The sequence below is a fragment of the Vespa velutina genome, chromosome 20, assembly GCF_912470025.1.
Source record: "Vespa velutina chromosome 20, iVesVel2.1, whole genome shotgun sequence".
NCBI classification, from domain to species: Eukaryota; Metazoa; Arthropoda; class Insecta; order Hymenoptera; family Vespidae; genus Vespa; species Vespa velutina.
This window is the reverse complement of record NC_062207.1, coordinates 1,158,558-1,181,556: the sequence shown is the minus strand read 5'-3', so window position 1 is coordinate 1,181,556 and position 22,999 is coordinate 1,158,558. Positions and strand designations below refer to the sequence as shown.

General features: G+C 27.5%; 1 protein-coding gene across 4 annotated transcripts in view; it reads left to right on the top strand.

Annotated features, from left to right (window-relative positions):
• LOC124955965 (ammonium transporter Rh type B) overlaps positions 1-22,999 on the top strand; it is a 56,691-nt gene that overhangs the window by 3,027 nt on the left and 30,665 nt on the right. For 2 of the 4 annotated variants that reach the window (XM_047511188.1, XM_047511189.1), the window contains exons 2-4: positions 337-652; positions 4,739-4,874; positions 6,713-6,775. In XM_047511188.1, coding sequence (XP_047367144.1) covers positions 536-652; positions 4,739-4,874; positions 6,713-6,775 — 316 coding nt within the window. In that variant the 5' untranslated portion in view covers positions 337-535. Of the gene's footprint in view, positions 1-92; positions 653-4,738; positions 4,875-6,712; positions 6,776-22,999 lie in introns of those variants that run through there. The other 2 variants (XM_047511187.1, XM_047511190.1) reach the window with 2 other exon arrangements.

Genomic DNA, 22,999 nt, shown 5'->3' with positions numbered 1-22,999 from the left:
GATCGAAAGATCGTACGCGATACAAGTAGTATAACGTAAAAAAGTGAGTGAGTGTTTGAAAGAAAAAAAAAGAGAGATACAGAGAGAGAGAGAGAGAGAGAGAGAGAGGAAGAGAAACAAAAAATACAGATATTATAAAATTCTTTCAAAATAGTCATTAATAGACAATAATAATCGATAGAAGTATTGGAAAATTAAAATACGTATACATTGGTCGTTTGATCGTTTTCATCCAACGAACTATTTCCATTTGTTTGTTTTCTTTTCTTTTTTTTTTTTTTTTTTGTTTATTTTCTATAATATAATTAATTAATCAGAGTTGGACTATTATAACAGGTTAAAGTGTAATAAATTCGAACGTTGTTCGTTAATGTGAACGTGAACAACCATCTAACTTACAATTAGTGTATAGCAAATAGAGAGAGAGAGAAAGAGAGAGAAAGAGAGAAAGGTTGAATTCAAAGCTGGCAAAGTCGGATCGGACGATGCAATAGTCGAACGAATTCGTGCGATTTCACGAAGATATCCAGTGTATATGGTACTGTTAGTGCTCTCACGTGTTTGTGCGAAACGCGACGGTAAAGAGGATAAAGAGGATTGCCAAATACGATCGAATAAAGAGGAGAGAAGCAACCGCAACGCAATGGGAAAGGTAGAACATACTATTTATGAGAAATATTTTCGATTTTGCTTTCAATTCGTTTAATGTTTATCCTTTAATGTATTATTAATTACTAGTTAAAAGTTCATACGGATCGATGTTCATGTTCATCGTTTAATTAACGATACATTTGTTTAAACGTATTAAAATTTTCAATAACGAGAATATATTAAATGTTGTTTTATTAAAATATAAATATACTGTTGATTTTTTTTTTTATTTTTTTTTTTTTTTTATATTATTTATTAACGAATTATATCGTTAAGTTAATTTTGGAAATTTTTCAAATCATTTAGAAAATATTGTATAATATTAATTGGATTCAATTAACGAATAACTTAATCGTAAATCCTTTCACGTAAATAATACATCAATGTCGTTTATTAAAATATTAAATAATAAAATTTTGGATTGATTTATTTATATCAAGTTCGAGATTAACATTGTTATTTATTGGCATAAAGGATAACAAATTCTTTTTTATTCAAAAATTCTTATTCATTCGTCATTATCGAGTATATTAAAATGTCCCTCATTAATGCGAAGATCTTTTTATGGATGATAAGAAAATTTATTAAAATGAAGAACTGTTTAAATAAGTAATATAAAAAGAATTTTCTCTTTGCGATTTCTTTCAACATATTATAAAAATTTTAATTTGACTTTTCTCTTTTTTTAATTTATTTTTTTTTCTTTTTTTTTCCTTTCTTCTTATTTTTTTTTCTTTTTTTTTTTTTTGAACAACAAAGAGCATAAAAACATACAGCAGGTTCTTTCGAATATATTTAGAAAATAACTTCATTTATGGTTTATTTCTCGTGCTATTTTGAAATGCCTTATAAAAAAAAAAAAAAAAAGAAAAAAGAAAAAGAGAAAGAAAAAGAAAAAAAAGAACGTGCGCAGGACAATAACATTTTTATCCGTATTTTGACATAATTCTCAACGTGAACGTACACGAAACGTATATTTTCCAATATCTCTAATGAATTCAATGAATCCATCCCGTGTTTGGAAAATAATTAATTACTTATTTGCCCTATGATAATTAATATTTAAACGGAATTTTAACGGAATTATTTAAAGGAATTTTAAGTCGAAATCTCTCGCTCTCGCAAACGTAATAACAAATTAAACCGATTGTATTTGCGTATCCTTGAATGAGAAAGAAAAGAGAATGAGAGAGAAAGAAAAAGAAGAAGAAGAAGAAGAAGAAGCAGAAGAAGAAGAAGAAGAAGAAGAAGAAGAAGAAGAAGAAGAAGAAAGAGAAAAAGGGAACAAAAGATAAAGAAAAGGAAAGAAAAAGAAAGAAAAGAAGAAAGAATAAAAATGAAAGAAGAAGAGAGAAGAAAGGAAAAAAAAGAGAAAGAAGGAAAGAAAGAAAAAAAGAAAGAATAAAAATGAAAGAAGGAGAAGAAAGGAAAAAAAGGAAAGAAAGGAAAAAAAAGGAAAAGGAAGGGAAAAGGAAAAAAGGAACACTAGAAAGCATTATTAATAAGTAACAATAACGTTGTTTGTTAAATTTGAAAAGATCTATAAAAAAAAGAAAAAAAAGAAAAAAAAAGAAAGAAAAATGTAAAATACATACGTACATATACATATGTATCTACACGTGTGTATGCGTTTGTGCATGTATGTGTGCGTGTGTGCGTGTGTGTGTGTGGATTTGTGTGTACATTATACGTCCTTTGTAATTTTGTTTGGAAAATAATAGAAATTCCATTGCTCGATGGTAACTTTTAGAAAGGATGCAACGACCTATGAGATAGAGATAAAGAGAGTTAGAAAAAGAGAGAAAGAGAGAGAGAGAGAGAAAGAGAGAGAAGGAAAGGGAGGGAGAGAGAGAGAGAGAGAATGAGAAAGAGAGAAACGCTTGGGACATTTTCAAAACGATAACAAAAAGCTTTCGTCCCAATGAAAATGAGAAAGACAGAGAAAGATATATACATATATATTTGTGTAAAATGAGAGAGAGAGAGAGAGAGAGAGAGAGAGAGAGAGAGAGAGAGACAGAGAGGGGGGGGGAAGGAAGAGAGAAAATCGTCAGTGGTTGGTGAAAAGAGCTTGGAGTGCGATGTTTTCGAAAGTTATTTTCTACGAGTAAAGGGATAGAACCGAGTAAGGGGAGGGTAGAAGCACACATTCTACGAAGTGGATTATGTATAACAAGTTAATAACTTTGTCCTACGAAAAAGGATCGTAATACATACGTATTACTCAGTAATGTGTAACCGCACGAACTATTTTTAATTAAAAAAACCGAGACGAGAGGAAGAGAGAGAGAGAGAGGAAAAAAATGGCAAAAGGCGATTTATTAACAATTTAATAATCGAACGAATCGAAGATTTATTTTATTTATGAAATTCCTTTGCGAAAAACCTTTCGCACCTTCGAATCTTTGCCCGTACTTTTTTAAAATATTAAGAAAGAATTATTTTTTAATCGGCCAAAGGGATGAAGGAGAAAAAAAGGAGAAGAAAAGGAACTCGATCAATTATCGTCATGATTTTTATTATATCGTTGAGATTTAATTTCACTTGATATATCTCATTGCCGATCATTGTCATCAATTTTTTTTTTACTTTTCAATATAATTCAAAAACATGTGATATTGTATATAATTTCTATATTATTTTTTATATTATTTGTGTATTATCGTATATAATTTATTCTTTCTTTTGTTTTCTTTCTTTCATGTGAAAGTAAAAAAAAAAAAAAAAGAAAAAAAAGGAAAAAGAATTTCAAAATACAATGAAATCAATAAAATCTGAAAGTATCTTTTTTTTTGTTTCTTTTTTGTTTTTTTTTATTTTTTTTTTTATTTTTGTTCTTTTTTTTTGAGATGAATTTTTTTAATTCTAATGAATACTTTTTTCAAAAATCGAATATTTTTCAATATCTTCATTTTTTTAAGAGAACTTTTTTAATTTTAATTATTATTAAACATATGTATATATATATATATATATATATATATATATTTGTTATAATTTGTATTATTAGAAATAATATTATCGTTTTCATCATAATTATCATCGTCATTGTCATAATCATCATTATTATTTCTATAATAATAATTATTTTCATTATTTTCATTACAATCAATAAAATCATTATCATCGGTATCGTCATCTTTACAATAGTCATCATAATCATCATTTTTGTCATATATAATAAAATTGAAAAAAAAGAAATTGTGGAGAAAAAAAGAGAACTGCTTACTTTAACGAATCATTTTTCGTTCGTTCGTAATAAAAAAAAACAATTAATTGCTTTTCTTATTTTTGATCAATCAATTGTCAAACATTCGTCCATCTATATCTATCTACGTCTGAACGTATATACAGAGTGTCGAAAAAGTATGAGATCAAACTTATAATACGTATTACTTCTGAGTCACGTCACGAAGTGTATGTCAACTTTTTATTTATTCTTTTTTTTTTTTTGTTTACCATGAAATGGATATCTGTAATTCTTTTTTTTTTGTTTTTTTTTTTTTTTTTTTTTTTTTTTTTTTATGTACTCATATATATAGTGATCATTTGCAATTAAATCGACAAACAAATCCATTTCGTTAATATTTTCAAATTTGCAATTGCTTTTAATAATATAAATACCAATTTTGATAGAAATCTTGTAATTTTAAGTTGAACATTTTTAACGAATTATCGATACGTTCCTTTAAAATTATACGAAAGATATCTGATAGAATTGATTTCTATCCATTTCTCATTGATAGTTGATTTTAATGTTTCTATAAAATTCTCATTATTTTTAATAATTGACATTTAAAATAACCGATAAAGCATTTTCGTGTATAAATATTATATAAACTTTTTTTTCATCCATTTGATTTCATTAATACGTAATATAAATTTGATCATACACTTTTTGGACACCCTGTGTACATATATATATATATATATATATATATATTTTCTTTTTCCTTTTTTCAGTATATTCGATCGAAGCTCTGTTCTCTTTTTTTTTTTTTATTTTTTTTTTTATTTGTTAAATTTGTTTATTTCCCTTTTTTCAGTTTCTCTTTTATTCTTCCTTAATTGCATTTTTATTTGACAGGGTATGCTGTCGGTATGCGGTGTAAAGCAGCAGGTGGTTCTGTTATTCTTGATCGAAATCATCTTGATCGTACTAATCGGAACACTGACGACTTACGGACCTGAGGCTAACGCTAATCTTCTGAAAAATCATGCAGGTTTAGTGCTCCGAACGGCTCGTGCGTCACGCGCGATGCTTATCTTCTATTACATAAGATCACGCTTGAAAAAAAAAAAAAAAAAAAGGAAAGAAAAAAAAAGAGAGATAAAGATTACGAAAAAAATCCGCCGTACGAAAGAGATAAAAGAAACAAAAAAAAAAAAAAAGAAAATAACGATAATAACAATAATGAAATACTATCAGCGCTATTATTTTTTCTTATTCCATTTCTTTTTTTTTTTTATACCGTAATTTTAGAATTTAATTTTATAATGCAATTTTTCTTTTCTTTTGTTTTCTTCTCTTTTCTTTTTACTTTTCTTTCTGTTCTTTTTTTTATTTTTTTATTTTATTTTATTTTTTTGTTTTTTTTAATTTCATAACGTAATCTTTCTGTTCATTTTTCCGATTATTTAACACATTTTGACATATTTATATTTTCAACTTCGATTTGTGTATATTTACATATTTGATATATATTTTATAACTTATTTATAAATATATTATATATTATATATTATAATAATATATTATTATAAATATAATATATAAGATAATATATTATTATAAATATATATATATATTTAAATTTTAGTAATTTATAATTCAATATAGTATTTTCGAAATTTTATAATTTTATAATACGATATTTCTATTCGACGATTTTATATAATGTGATGTTCGAAAACATTTTTTACTTTTTTATTTACGTATATATATATATATAATTTTATATTTCAATTATTTAATTTTTAAGAATATTTAAAACAATTTCGTTTAATTTTTATTTAATATTAAAAAAATAAAAAAAAATAAAAATAAAGAAGAGGAAATATCAACAATAACTATATTTGACTTTCTTAAGTTTATTTATATATAAAGTCTTTGAGCATCCTACAGGATTTTTATTCGAGGCACTCAACGTGATTACGTCCATCCATTTCGATATTTATTTTATCCTATCGGATTTCAAGAAATTTCGATCTCTTCGTCTTTCCGTATTTACTTTATCGTAAATCCAGCTTCGTTTTATTATATATATATATATATATATATATATATATATATATATATAATATATATAATAATATATAATAATAAATATATAATAATATATAATAATAATATATAATAATAAAAAACGATGATAATAAATAAATAAATAAATGAATATATATATATATAATAAATATATATATATATATTCATTTATTTATTTATTTATTTATTTATTTATTATCATCGTTCTTTCATACACAGTAACTTATTTGAATCAACGTTAATAAATTTCAATTAAAGATGATCTCGATTGTCTTATGAATTAATGATTTTAAAATTCCATTAAATAATTAAAAGAAAAGAAAATTAATTTATCTTCTTTATTAAAAATTATATTTAAATTTCGTATATATATATATATATATATATATATATATATATGTAAATTAAAATTTACAAAACATTCATCATCGCAGATCGTTTTTTGTCGAACAATTAAAGTCATTAAGAAACCATTTTCCACCCGAAACGTTACCCTCCAGTAAAACGGAAGTACGTTTACGAAACGATGCGGCATGTTCTTCGTAGCCTTTGCTCTAACCTAAGCTGTTAAATAGTTAAGGATACATAGACACGATTAGAAAGTAGAGAAGAGAGGAGAAGAGAAGAGAAGAGAAGAGATGAGATGAGAAGAGAGTAGAATAGTCAGATAAAAGTAAACTAGATATACCTGCAGGGCAACTAATACATTTGAAAACGTTAACAGAGAAAACCGGTGTACTCGTTTAAGATTCTCCTTCTTGTGTAATCCGAAATAAGTGAATATTAAATTTTCAGAAGACGATGGGAACAACGAAAATGACAAGATACCGCAGAGCGATCCATTACATATTTATCCGAGTGAGTAAATCAAATTACTTAATTTCGCATTTATAGAAGTCCTTTGAGAAATAAATAAGAGCCGTGTTGCTTCGCGAACGATATTTAAATTTATTTATTAAAGAAATTTATTTCTTTTTTTTCTTTTTTCTTTTTTCTTTTTTTCTTTTTTCATTTATTTATTTATTTCCTCTCTTCATAACTTCTTGTTCCTTCCTTTTTCTCGTCAAATTTAATGCGACGACGAACGCAAAAAAAAAAAAAAAAAAAAAAAAAATAAAAAAGAAAAGAAAAGAAAGAAAAGAAAAAAAAAAGAAAGCGGAAGTAATATTACGAACAAGACCAATAATAAATTATATAAAATGATCTACGATCATTTTACATTTCAATATATGATACTTTTAAAATATAAAATTGTTGTAAATATGTTTGTATGTTAAATTGATGAATTATTATTATTCCTACATACTTTCTTTATTATACTCTAGATATAATTAATATGATTAATTAATTGATTGAATCAATTAATAAAGTGTTTTTCTTTATTTTTTTTGTCTTTTTTTTCTTTTTCTTTCTTTCTTTTTTTTTTTTTTTTTTTTTTTTCGTTCTAACATTTATACTTTCAAAATAATGAACAGTGATCAAATGTTTATGTAAAATTGATAAATCTTTTTATCTATAATTACTACGTATAATAATAATATTCGAGTATCACAATATTTAGAAATTCTTAATAATTAATCTTTTAAAAATGATAAGCCATTATACGATAACGTTACGTGAATAAAATTTGCACGCAAATAATAAATAATTAATTCATCTTGATCTTAGATATTTATTATCTTCGTCTTGATTTCTATCATATAGAAACAGTAAGTAAAATAGGGAGAAAAAGAGAGAGAGAGAGAGAGAAAGAGTGATAAAGAAAGAGAGAGAGAGAGAGAGAGAGAGAGAGAGGGAGAAAGAGAGAGAGGTAATTGATCGATCGATTGATTAATAACTTTTATTAGTTTTTTATTGATACGAAAAAAGAGAGAGAAAGAAAATGATTGATAAGTCATAAATAGAAAAAAAGAATAAGAAAGAGAGAGAGAGAGAGAGAACAATGTCATAGGTATAAAATAAGAGAGAAAAAGTGATATATAAGTAATAGAAAGAAAGAGAGAGAGAGAGAGAGAGAGAGAAAGAGAAATAATTGATCGATCGATTGATTCATAACTTTTATTAATTTCTTATTGATACGAAGAAAGAAAAAGAAAGAGATTATAAGTCATAAATAGAAAAAAGAATAAGAGTGCGAGAAAGGGAGAGAGAGAGAAAGAGAGAGAACGATATATAAATAATAAATAAAAAGAAAGAGAAAAGCTAATAGATAAGTGATAAATAAAGAGATAGATAGAGAGAGAGAGAGAGAGAGAGAGAGAGAGATAATTGATCGATCGATTGATTAATAACTTTTATTAGTTTATTATTGATACGAAAAAAAGAGAGAGAAAGAAAGTGATTGATAATAAATAGAAAAATAGAATAAGAGAGAGAGAGAGAGAGAGAGAGAGAGAGAGAGAGAGAGAGAGAGAGAGAGAGAGTGATGGATAAGTCATAAATATAAAGAAAGAGAGAAAAAGCGACATATAAGTAATAAATGAAAAGAAAGAGAAAGAGAGAGAGAGAGAGAGAGAGAAAGAGAGAGAACGATATATAAATAATAAATAGAAAGAAAGGAAAAAACTAATAGATAAGTGATAAATAAAGAGATAGAGAGAGTGAAAGAGAAAGAGAGAGAGAAAGAGAGTGATGGATAAGTCATAAATATAAAGAAAGAAAAAGCGACATATAAGTAATAAATAAAAAACAAGAGAGAGAGAGAGAGAGAGAGAGAGAGAGAGAGAGAAATTGATTGATTAAATTTTATTTAGCTTTCTCAGCTATAACATTACAAATTAAAATAAATATATTCTTTTTCATATTGTTTTGAACGGATTTACCTTCTCGCATTGTTTTATTTCAATTGATATTTAACCATTGTATATTTTTATTCTTTCATACAATAAAAACTCTTTTGCGTACACTTTATTCCACAAAATTGTATTACAACGTTTCCGTCCTATCGTCTATATCTTTCGCTTTCATTACTCATTATTTCAAATCTATTTTTTTTTAAATCGCCTAATTAATAAGATAATTCCATTATTATCTTAAAAATAAATATACACAGATATCATAGCACAGTAATTATCTTATGTATATAAATTGTAACGCTTCCAACATATGTTTACATTTACTTTGGTATATCTATTGCATTGCAACACAACTCTCATTGCTCGAATTTACGTTATTCACAAATTATCCAGCTGTGTCTCTTTCATACCTATTAACAATGTTGTACAATACACAAAATCCGGCACTATAATGAATTTATATATAGTACATTTTGTATATGCTGTTATATTAATTGTTCTTATTCTATTTGAAAAACTAATTTTCTTAACTATCCTTTTTTTTAACAATAATCTTTAATTCTAAGCTTATCATCTATTATTCTTATTATTCCTAAAGTATTTTATTTTCTCTATACGTTCTATCTCATTTAAGGATTTCAATAAAATGTCAATCCTATAAATTCTTTCCTTACACTTTTAATTATCATGTATTTTGTCTTTTATAAATTCATTTTTAATTTATTCATATTCTATTATATTAAAATGACTTATTATATTTTCGACTTTAACTGTGTACTAGTTTTACCAGTGACATATTGGATTGTTCGGAAAGTAATTTCGTTTTTTTTCCCGACAGAGGATTTAATTGTATTTTTTTGCACTCAACTTCACACTTAAGCCGCATAATCATTATATGTTTTAAGAGCTGATATAGCAAGGTTTGTGTGTGAAAAAGTCCAATTGATTCTACGCAGTAGTTTTTGGGTGGTGCCCTTTTAAATATATAGAGCAATAAGCAGCATTTTCGACATATTTTACTTTTTTTACCATAGAAAAGATAAAAATGCTGTTCAAGCCAGAAAGAAATTAATCGATGTGTATAGAGAAGATGTGTTGACAGTACGCCAGTGCCAGAACTGCTTTGCAAAATTTCGATCCGGCTATTTTGATGTCGAAGATGCACCACGTTCTGGAAGGCCGGTTTAAACTGATAAAGACACGATAAAGGCATTAGTTGATGCAAACCGGCGAATAACAACACGTGAGATCGGTGAGAGATTAAATTTATCAAATTCAAATGTTTATGACCACTTGAAAGGCCTGGGTTTAACCCCGAAGCTCGATATATGGGTTCCCCATGTTCTCACGGAGAGAAATTTGTGTCGTCGCGTTGACGTCTGTGATTCGCTTCTCAAACGTCACGAAAATGATCCATTTTTGAAGCGCATCATTATTGAGAACGAAATATGGGTTGTATATAACAATGTCAAACGCAAGAGATCATGGAGCAAAACAGATGAACCGGCTCAAAGCATTTCCAAAACCAATATCCATCAAAAAAAGGTGATGCTGTCTGTTTGGTGGAATTTTAAAGGAATCGTTTTTTTTTTTTGAGAATTTACCGGATAATACAACAATTAATTCGGAAGTATACTGTCATCAGCTGGACAAACTGAATGATGCACTTCAACAGAAAAGGCCAGAATTACTCAACAGAAAAGGTGTAGTGTTCCACCAAGATAATGCGAGACCTCATACAAGTTTGGTCTCTCGCCAAAAGCTTTTACAGCTTGAATGGGATACAATGCCACAACCACTATATTTTCCAGATCTGACACCTTCGAATTATTATTTGTTCCGGTCACTGCAAAATTTTTTAGACGGTAAAACCTTCACTTCAAATGAGGAGGTCAAAAACCACCTCGATTAGTTTTTTGCCAACATAGACCAAAAATTTTATGAGCATGGAATCATGCTACTACCAGAAAGATGGCAAAAGATATTGGACCAGAATGGCCAATAATATAATTTAATAAAATATTTGTTCATTATATGAAAATTGTCTTTCATTTTCACAAAAAAAAAAAAACTAAATTACTTTCCGAACAATTATATAATAAATAATAAAGATCACAATACAGATCCTTGCGGCACTCTATATTCAGTGTTAATTAATTCAGATCATTTATCGTTGAAACGATAACTATTACGTTTCTATTCTTTAGATATGATTTAGAAACGCATTCTAAGACAATTCATCTAATTCCATACTGATATAATTTTTCTATTAGTCTATTTCTGTTTATTGTTTCAAATATTCCCTTAAAGATCCATAAAAATAACTTTCAACATTTTTCCTTCATCATATATTAATTTCCATTTGTCAACAATTGTTTGTATTGTCGTTTCACACTAATACTATTTTCTGTAAATCTAATTGATTTTTCGTTCTAATAATATTTAATTTCAAATACATTTCTATATTGTTTCTTCACCCCTAATTCTAATTATTTTCTTATATATCGATAATATATTAATCAGTCTATAATCACTTACATTTTTTATACTTTTACTATTTTCAAAATTATATTGCTATATTTGGTACTATCGTAAATAAAAAAAAAAAAAAACCGGTCTGGTTAATAACCTTCCATCAATGATTTATTTATTATTTTATACAAATTCCTTTTTTATCATATAAAACCATCAACTTTAATATATCATTCATTATTCTCTTATGAGTTCTTTCCTTTTTCAATAATCTCATAAAAATTTTCTCTAAATCCTTTATATTAATCATTGTAAAGTTTTCTATATTAAAATCTTTATTTTCAATAATATACATAATTTTTCTTTTTTTTTTTTTTTTTTTTTTATCCATGTCCTTTGTCTCATCATTATCTATCAGATTTAATCCTATTTGTAGTATCTGATATTTGGAATATCTCAGATCAATTAGGAACAAAATTTAAAACAAAGTAAAAATGAGTCGTTTATTTTGAAAGTGGCCTAACTCCATTTGTCAATTTTTTCCGATTGCTATAATTACATGTACAATTTTATCTCATTTATCAGTAAAGCATTTCAGGTTGCATATATTCCGAACAATTACGATAATTCTTGACACATAAGTTTTCAGAGTTAGTTCAATAATTTAACCGTTTATTTTGAAAGTGGCCCAACTACATTTATACTTAAATCAATGAATGAAAATGAAAATTTTAAAGTCCTGAATTTATTACCACATCGAGGTAGATCAAGAAAGTTCGAAAATATTGTATTGACACCACTGTATAAAAATATCAGACGGATTACAACAGCAAAATTCAAGGATATAATTGACCTATTACGATATATACCACCGGGACATCATGATTTCTTCAAATCCCTTTCACACACACAAAATCTAGATGAGTAGTAAGTTGTTTTGTAATAAATTTATATTTGTAATTTTGTACGTTATGTAGTTAAAAAAAGTTTTGAATCGCATAAATTATGTTTTCGAAGTGTTTCAAAGATATGTAAAATAAATTCAGTATTGTTTTTTTCTATTTGAAGCATCTTAAATTATGTTGAATGGACTTGGTCACCTTCAAATTTTATAATGAATCTGATTGTTAATTTTGAAAGTAGCCTAACTCCATTCTTGATAAGAAAACGCATATTATTCATTTAATAATTGCCACTATTTTAATAGGAACTATAAATTTAACACCCTTAGATATACTTAAGTAGTATGACTCATTAGTATCCTATACGTATATTTTTAAATTCATTGAAACGCAAACCCTTAAATATCTCGATTTAAAGATAAATGGAGTTAGGCCACTTTCAAAATAAACGGATATTTGTAAATAGGTAACGTGTGATGCTATTTATCTATAATTGAGATATCTTATCATTAAATGTCAACTATCAAAATAATCCATTATGTCATTATGTCAATCGTTGAGTTATAATCGAGTAAAGTTAAAATTTGTAAAATCTGAAGTATGTTATATCTCATGTGCATAGTAAATTGTTTTTGCATAACAATAATACAAATAAATTCAAATTATTTTTGAATTTACAATATCACATTTTATAATGTGATAAATAATGTGATCCTATGATACAAACTATGATAGAAATTAATTTCTAATCTTATGTTTCGTTCATACTCAAAATCAAATATAATCAATAAAAATGAAAGATACAGTTATAATGTAGTACAGTATTATAATGAAAATAAAGAAGAAATCGATTCTTTTGATCAGCTATGTCATTTATTCATTGTTAATAAAAAAAAAAAAAAAAAAAAAAAAGAACTAATCGTTGATCTATAAGAATTTTCTTCGGGATATTGGATATGTTTTCTATGAATATCAGAATAATAATGAAATGTAAAAATGTTAGTAGAAAATGTTATGATCCCTTTGAAATTTTATCCGAAAGAACACTATAAATATCTTTGTAAGATTTATTTATTAATGGATTTCAATATGTCATTCCTTCGAAGTGATTTAAAATTAGAAATTGAAAGTATAATTGGACTTTAATGTCGTACAAAATATAAATGAATTTATCTGAAATTGTAGTATATAAAAAGCAACGCCGATATATGACTTGTTCACGTTTGAAAGACAGGAAAATTAAAATTAAATGTCCATCATGTATAGACGTCAAATTTACGATAAACATAGCATTGACTTATGCATTCAATACATACGGTACATAAATAAACATTTAATTATTTTTGTTATCGTAATTTTATACCTTTATAGTTCATCGTAGAGACAGGAATTTGTATCTAAGGATAATTCAATGAAATAAATCGGGGAGAGGGGAGAGGGTAGGGGAAGGGGGGGGGGGGAAGAACAGAAAATAATGGAGATCGATGAAATAATTGTACACTTTTTTTCTTCTCAAAATAAGCTATGTTTGTACTTTAAAATAACTATACTTTTTGTAACCACCATTTAAATATTTTTTTTTCTTTTTTTTTTTTTTTTTTTTTTTTTTTTTTTTTTTTTTTTTTTTTTTTCTGGAAAAGACTCGTCTTAAGACGATTATGTCGTTAGATTCTTTGTTTTTTCCAAAATATTGAAAATTAAAAAAAGATATTCGACTTTTAACGAAAAAGAAATCGTCAATTCTTTCACGTTGTATGATTCATGAATTTTTTTTTTTTTATAACGTCAAAATTGGAAATACGTTTTCAAGGCTATCGATTATTTATTTCCGAGATTTCAAATAGTAGACAGAATTTTTTCGAAAACAATATTATTCATTCTATATAAATGACAATTATTCATAGTGTCTGTGGAGGGGAAGGGGGGGGGGGGTGGGGAGGAGCAAACACATTTCAATCAGAAATTATTTTGATATATGCACAATTAAGTTTAATTATGTTATTAATATTTTTTTACATAATATACATTAAATTTATCAGGTAATTTAATGTCCATTATTACCAAAAAAAAAAAAAAAAAAAAAAAAAAAAAAAAAACTCAACGTCTATCATAATCTAATTATTTTTCATGTTCCTTAATTCTTCTCTAATTATTTCTTTCAAAGTTCTCGTAGAATTTTCATAAGATTTTCTCTATTATTATCGTCTATCATTTTTTCATAATATTTCTTTTTTCTTTCTCTGATCAACCTAACCAACTGCATTTTTCTCAATTTTGAACTGTAGCCAATTCTGTCCCATAGTCTCGTATATTGCCTTCTTATACGCTTCATCTCCTTTATTTGCCGCCATTTTTATATCCTCCGAAAACCATTGTATTCCTTCCCATACTTTTGGGATTTTAAAACTTTTTTCTCCTTATGGTGACCATTAACTTTTTTCTCTTTATGGTGGCTACCAATGGCTACACTATATTATCCACAAATTTTTTAACTCTACCATTTATTTCAATGTTCTAACTTTCTCCTGTTATATTTTCTACGAATCTAACAAATTCATTTAAATGAAATTTTCTATAGTCTCTAGCAATAAATTCTTTACATCTATACATCAATATCAGTTCCGTTCTATAAATCAAATTTTAATTACGCATTGTTTACTATTTTTAAAACTCATGAATTACTTCTTAACAAACGATAGATCAATGATTGTTTGACAATCTTTTGTAATTTTTGTACGGCTTGTGTTGACATATTGTGTTCTCATATCTAAACATAAAATTATCTTTTGCAATTACTTTACATAGAACTAAATCTATCATAGAGTCAATAATTAATCTCTCTCAATGTCATACATTCATCATCTTTTTATAGTTAATTCTTCTACTGATATATTCTCTAACAAAGAAGAAAAGAAAAAAAAAAAAAAAAAGAAAAGGAAAAAAAAGAGCTCCTCACAAAATCGATACATTCGATGAATTGATGTACTATTTTTCTTTTTTCTTTTTGTTTTTTTTTTTTTTAATTCAATCGCACCAACGATTCGATAGCAATTTTTCTCGTCATTATTATTTCATACTTAACGTCGTATCTTATATATAAAATTATTCATCCAGTATTTCTCTATTATTCAAGTTTTATTTGATCTTTACATTGTAACCTTCACATTTATACTAATCTATATTATTCATGTTCCTCGATTCTCCTTTAATTCAGCGCGTTCACCAAACAATCTTCAATTTTAACAATCAGTCTAATTTCAGATAGTGCTATTAATTGTATGATTCAATTTCATCATAATCTGATATTTTATTTCATCTTAACGCGTTAACAAACTTTGTACATTTATATATACAATTATTTTTTTCTACCGTAATTATTATTTCGCATTTAATCAAATGATTTTTCGTCTCCTAATCTTTTATCGACCTACATTCTATTTTTTCTTTTTTTTTTTTTCTTTTTTTTTTTTTTACTATCCAAAGAACACTTACACCACTCAGAGCCTAGTACTCTTCATTTATCTTATTAAAATTAGAAAATTTTCTTCTTATATAAACAATTCACGTATTTCTCTGTTTTTTTTCATTTTTTTTTTCTTTTTTTTTTTTTTGCTTTAAAATCAATGCTCTTATTGTCACATTTCAAACATGATATCGATCGTGTATTTGTGTATGTGTGTGTGTGTGTGTGTGCGAGAGAGAGAGAGAAAGCGATAAATAAGTCATAGGTACGAAGAAAGAGAAGGTGAGAGAGATATAGAACGATGGATTAGTCATAGAAAGAAAGAGAGAAAGAAAGCGACATATAAATGATAGGTAGAGTAAAAAAAGGAGAGAGAGAGAGAGAGAGAGAGAGAGAGAGAGAGAGCGATAGATAAGTAATAGATAGAAAGAAAGAAAGAGAGAAAGAGAGAAAGAGAGAGAGAGAGAGAGAGGAAGGAGAAAGAACGATAGATAAGTAATACGAAAAAAGAGAAAGGGAGGATGAAATATAAGTAATAGATAAAGAGTTAAAGAAAAAGAGAGAGAGAGAGAGAGAGAGAGAAAAATAAGTCATAGGTAGAGAAAAAAAGAAAAAAAGAAAGAGAAAGATTAGTATATATAGAAAGAGAGAAAGAGAGAGAGAGAAAGACAAAGAATACTGATTATCGAAAACATAACGATTAACAAAATTATCGAAAAGCTATAAATGAAAGGATATACATGATCAGAAACGAAAATAAACGGCCTAGCATCTGTCTCTCTCTCTCTCTCTCTCTCTCTCTTTTCATTCGTTAAATGCAATTTATCTTTCGCGCGTCACAGTGCAGAATTTAATTAACGCTTTATCGAGCGAAAACGACACGTCGTTTGAAAGTACGTTTACCTTGTTGGTCTCATGCGAATTTCAACATTAGTGTATTAATGACACGACTAATATATCGATGACTCTCTCTCTCTCTCTTTCTCATATACATATATACATATGTACTTACGTACATACATACATACATATATATACATATGTATGGAAACTATGAAACGGGCGTTTTTGTTTAGTTATTTATTTTCATTCGACGCCCGTTTCATAGTTTCCAACCTAATACATATATACATATATACGTAATACATGCATACGTAAATACATACATATATATATATATATATATGCATATATATATATGTGTAGATTCCAACGGAAATATCAAAAGCAGGTAGTCGTGTTAGACTCGCACGAAAGTGCATAAAGTGTGAAACTATATGAGAGGAACTCGCATCGTTGCCCGAAACTAAGAAGATTTAAACGACAACGCTTTCGTCCTCCTTCGTTCTTACTTCTCTCATGAATATGTAATATTCGTTAATTGTTACATGCGTTGTTTAATCAAAAGCCATTCAGCTACCTTCAGGTAACGCCCCCCCCCCTCCCCTGTCTCTGTCCCCTTCTCAAGATGGAGACGATTATTTGAAGACTTTATTATATCTCATACGACATTTTATCAAGTGGCCTCTTACCTTTAAGCTCTTTCGATCATGCTACAATATGAAACCTTAATAGATGATGTTTTTGTAAGATGACGATTTAAAGAGTTACGATTAAAATGAGCTTCGATTAAAACAAGGGATGTTTTGTACGATGACGATTTCAAAAGTTTCGATTAAAATGAGCTTCGATTAAAACAAGGGATGTTTTATACGATGACGATTTAAAGAGTTACGATTAAAATGAGCTTCGATTAAAACAAGGGATGTTTTGTACGATGACGATTTAAAGAGTTACGATTAAAACGAGCTTCGATTAAAACAAGGGATGTTTTGTATGATGATAATTTTAAAAATTTCGATTAAAACGAGCTTCGATTAAAACAAGAGATGTTTTGTACGATGACGATTTAAAAAGTTTCGATTAAAACAAGGGATGTTTTGTACGATGACGATTTCAAAAGTTTCGATTAAAATGAGCTTCGATTAAAACAAGGGATGTTTTGTACCATGACGATTTAAAGAGTTACGATTAAAACGAGCATCGATTAAAACAAGGGATGTTTTGTACGATGATGATTTCAAAAATTTCGATTAAAATGAGCTTCGATTAAAACAAGGGATGTTTTGTACGATGATGATTTCAAAAATTTCGATTAAAACGAGCTTCGATTAAAACAAGGGATGTTTTGTACGATGACGATTTAAAAAGTTTCGATTAAAACAAGGGATGTTTTCTACGATGACGATTTCAAAAGTTTCGATTAAAATGAGCTTCGATTAAAACAAGGGATGTTTTGTACGATGACGATTTAAAGAGTTACGATTAAAACGAGCATCGATTAAAACTAAGGATGTTTTGTACGATGACGATTTAAAAAGTTTCGATTAAAACAAAGGATGTTTTCTACGATGACGATTTCAAAAATTTCGATTAAAATGAGCTTCGATTAAAACAAGGGATGTTTTGTACGATGACGATTTAAAGAGTTATGATTAAAACGAGCTTCGATTAAAACAAGGGATGTTTTGTACGATGATAATTTTAAAAATTTCGATTAAAACGAGCTTCGATTAAAACAAGGGATGTTTTCTACGATGACGATTTAAAAACTTACGATTAAAATGAGCTTCATTGAGACGATTTTTTCTTTTCTTCTTCTTCTTTTTTTTTATTTTTCTTTTTCTTTTCTTTGTTGTTGTTGTTGTTGTTGTTGTTGTTGTTGTAGTTGCTGTTATCGTCGTTCCTTTATTTGTTATTTGCTACCTCTTTTTTTGCTTTTCTTTTCTTACTTCTTTTCCTTTCTTTTCTTTACTCCCTTCCCTCCAACCCCCCCACTCCCTTTTTTTTCTCTTTCCTTTTTATCGCTTTCTTTACAAGGAATCATCATCCGCGAAGTGGCTACTTTTCAATTTTGATGAAACTTTATAAATTCATGGAGAAAATTGTAATAACAGACGAGTGGTTCTTTTTCCTTTTCTTTTGTTTTTTTCTTTTGTTTTTTTTTTGTTTTCTTTGTTTTTTTTTTTTTTTTATATTTACTCTTTTGATATTCCAGACGTTAAGGGAGAGAAACCAACCATTGCAAATTGATGAAAATAGAGAGAGAGAGAGAGAGAAAGAGAGATAGATAGAGAGAGAGAGAGAGAGAGAGAGAAAGAAAAAGAGAGTGAAAGTAATGAATCACGAACATTATTTGAATTTATCTTAATATAAAAATAAATATAAATATAAAAATAAATATAAAAATAAATATAAAAATAAAAATAATAATAATAAGTTAATATAAAAATTTATCTATAACTAACGTATTCGCGGAAGATAATTTTTATCAATAATTCTTACGAGAGAATATTCATTTGGAATTCTTAAAAATCAAATTAATTAAAAATAATGAAGTTTCTTTTTTTATTGATCAATAATGAAAAATAAACACTTAACACATCGACGATAATATGATCATAATTAAATCGTATAATTTAGATTAATTTATCAATGATCATTAGTTATAACTACGATTTAAATGAACCATTAGTGCAATAATTTATATGATTTTTCATATATTATTTTTTCTTCTTTCTTCTTCTTTTTTTTTTTCTTTTTCTTTTCGATTTTTTCGCAATGACAAAAATTATATCGCACAATTGTTATTACAAATGTAAATAGAATGATAGATAAAAGAGAATATTGAAGAACATAAAAAGAAAAAGAAAAAAGAAAAATAAAGAAAAGAAAGAGAGAAAGAAAAAGAATAATCACATCGAACGTTAACGAAGTTCACTATAATTTTTCTCCTTTTCTTTTCTTTTCTTTTCTTTTTTTTTTTCTTTCTTTCTTTTTTTTTCGAGAAAATCTCACGGTAATTGAGTTAGACGCATCGAATACCATCCATCGTGGATAGTTGTGAATACCGCGAGAGATACAATTTGCATTTGCTGTTCTGGTATATGTCATAAATCACGTAGGTGATGCCCCGTTTAATCGCCATTCCGATGCGCTTGCTTGTATTACGAGATCCTCGACAGGATGTATTATTTACAAACCCGTGAAAAAAACATTTTCTCTCTCTCTCTCTCTCTCTCTCTCTCTCTCTCTCTCTCTCTCTTACACGTACATACACGCGCTCAATCTTTCTCTCTCGCTTTCTCAGACACGCACACCAATCTCATTATATCTCTGTCATTGTCACTCTCCCTCTCCCTCTCTCTCTCTCTCTCTCTCTCTCTCTCTCTTTCTCTTTCTTTCTTTCCTTATTTCCTTCTTTTTTTCTTTCTATATCTCTTGAGCTTTCCCATGGATTTCTTTTCTCTCTCATATTTCGTCTACTTCGTGAATACCGGGGAGCTTCGAGTTTCCCGAAAAGAAAAGAAAAGGAAAGAAAAAAAAAAAAAGAAAAAATTGAAAAAAGAAAGTCAAAAATAAAAAAGAAAAAGGGGACAAAGAAAATTCCATCCGTATTACTGCAGTTCGTAGATGTAAGAGATGTAAAAAAAAAAAAAACAAAACAAAAGAAAAAAAGGAAGAAAAAGTTACATTGTACCGACGTACATAAGCCGAACGAAATCCATAGAGATTCGTAATTTCCACTCGAAGCTTCGGATTTAATAGGAGCACCGGGTACGCATCGAAAAACAAAAAATGAAACCATTAAAAATCTACCTACTCCTTCCCTTCCACCTCGACCTTTCAAAATACCTCTCGAATTTTCAAATACTATTCCGAAAATCATTTGAATAATTTATATTATTATGATATGGTTTTTTTTTCAACCCCTAAATACCCCACCCCACGTTTTAAACGAATAAATTTGTCTGAACTTTCAAGGATCACGTTAATCATACAATTTGAAATATTTTTATTACAATTAAAATGATCTTTCGATATAATTAATACGTGCTTTAGAGTTTAAAAAAAAAAAAATAGACGAAATCATAATTTATTTTCTTTTATAATGAAAGAATATAACAAATATGTAGTAATAATAAAAAAAGAGAGAGAGAGAGAGAGAGAGAAATATGAAAAACTTCTTAATTAAGAAGACAGGCGTTCTAAAAATAAAAAAAAAATAAAAAACCCCCCAAAAAAAAATGATCTAATAATCAATCGAAACGATATCTATTTCTTTAATTGAAAAAATATTCGATCGATATTAATATGGATAAGTGAAATTTATTTGAATTGAAAGATAAAATGGTGCTGATTCGAGATAAAAAAAGAAATCTTTGAATGAATAAACGAATCGTAATGCAATTAGCGAACTAGGACGTTGATCATTATTCGATAATAATGAGAATGAAATTATATATGTCCTTTTTTTTAATTCATTTATTGTTAGCGAGAGAGAAGTGAAAAACAAACTGGAATCGTTGGCAACTTGGCTCGTTCCGTCTTGGTTAACAAATTAACAAAAAAAAAAAAAAAAAAAAAGAAAAAGAAAAAGAAAAGAAGAAAAGTAAATAAAGAAAAAAAGAAAAAGAGAGGAAAAAACAAAGGGAAAAATCAGAGGAAAAGGATGAGAGAATAAATAATTACAATAAATCAATGAAATTTCGGATAAAATACATTACGAACGGAAATAGACTTTATCGGAATAACAACATAAAACAAGATAAGATTTAATGGAGATGGGAACAAAAAGATAGAAAGAGAGAGAGAGAGAGAGAGAGAGAGAGAGAGAGAGAGAAAAATAACATACATGGAGAATAAGGAGGTCGTATACGTCTCAGACAGAAATATCGATCTACGTATTTAACAAATAATAAAATAAGTCTCAGTGGAGAGATTTAACAGTTTCTTAAATAAAAAGTAAAAAAAAAAAACAAAAGAGAAAAATTCGCAGACATAAGATACTTCTTCTTTTATGAAGAAAAAAGAAATTGTATAAAAAGAAAAAAAAAAAGAAAGAAAGAAAATAATTAGTAAAAAGACTTTTTCTCTTTTCGAATTTTCGAAAAATGAAAAAACAAATTAAAATAGAAACAAAGAGAGAGAGAGAGAGAGAGAGAGAGAGAGAGAGAGATAGATCATACGTCATACACAAAAAATTCACTTATTTAATGATTAATAAAATAAGTCTCAGTAAAGAGATTTAATAATTTCTTAAAGAAACAATAAAACACACGGACCTAAGATGCTTTCTATTATAAAGAAAGAAAAGAAATTACTTAGTGTAAAAAAATTAATTAATGTAAAAAAAGAGATGAGATAATTAGAGAAATTATCTTGGAAATTTTGGAATTATCTTTCTCTTTTCGTATTTTCGAAAGAATTAAAATGTTCGATGATAAATATTATGGAAAAAAAAAAAAAAACGCATAGAGAGAAAAAGAGAGAGAAAGGGAAAGATTACAAAATGGAGAATAAAATGGTCGTAAAATGTCTTAGACAAAAGAAACCGATTTATGTATTTAACGAATAATAAAATAAGTCTCAGCGGAGAGATTTAACAGTTCTTTAATAAAAAAAAAAGAAGAAAGAAAGAAAAACACGCGCAGACACACAGACAGACATAATATACTTTCTACTATGAAGGAAAAAAAGAAAAAAGAAATTAGAATGAAAAAAAAAAAACAAAAAAAGACAAAAAAAGACAAAAATAGAGAAAATAATAAGAAAAAAAGTACTCGAAATTTCGAAATTTTCTTTTTTACTTTTTCCTGAATTTTCTGATCGATGATGAACATTAACCAAAAAAAAAAAAAAGAAAAAAAAGAAAAATATTAAAATAAAAATAAAGAGAGACCAACATATGCATTCTTTTAACAACAACAAGTAAAAAAAGGGACTAGGTAAGAGAGAGAAAGAGAGAGAGAGAGAGAGAAAGAAAGAGAGAGAAAGAGTGTGTAAAAGAAAGAAAGAGACAGAGAGAGAGAGAGAGAGAGAATGAAAGAGAGAGAAAGAGAGAGAGAGTGTGTGTGAAAGAAAGAGACAGAGTGAGAGAGAGAGAGAGAGAGAGAGAGTGTGTGTGAAAAAAAGAGACAAAGAGAAAGAGAGAAATCAAGAGAGAGAGAGAGAGAGAGAGAGAGAGAGAGAGAGAGAGAGAGAGAAATCAAGAGAGAGAGAGAGAGAAAGAGAAAGAGAGAGAGAGAGTGTGTGAAAGAGAGAGAGAGAGAGAGAGAGAGAGAGAGAAATAAGAAATATAAAGATTTAGGAGTCTCATAAGTACGTACGTATGTATGTGTCTAAGATATAAGATCCTCGGTCCTTGTTGTAAGGATAAAATGAAATAAGTCGCGTGTTAGAGATGGCGTTAAGGCCACGCATTCTTGTTACAGAAGAGGACTATCTGCAGTGTGAAAATGACTCTCGTGGAAATTAACGTACGGCATATCCAAGTACGATAGTCTAACACGGGCCAAACGTAGTTACCGGTCTTACACCTACGAGCTAAATGCAAACACACTGTCGTAAGAGAGGAAAAGGGTTATGGAAGAAGGGTTATGGGAGGTGG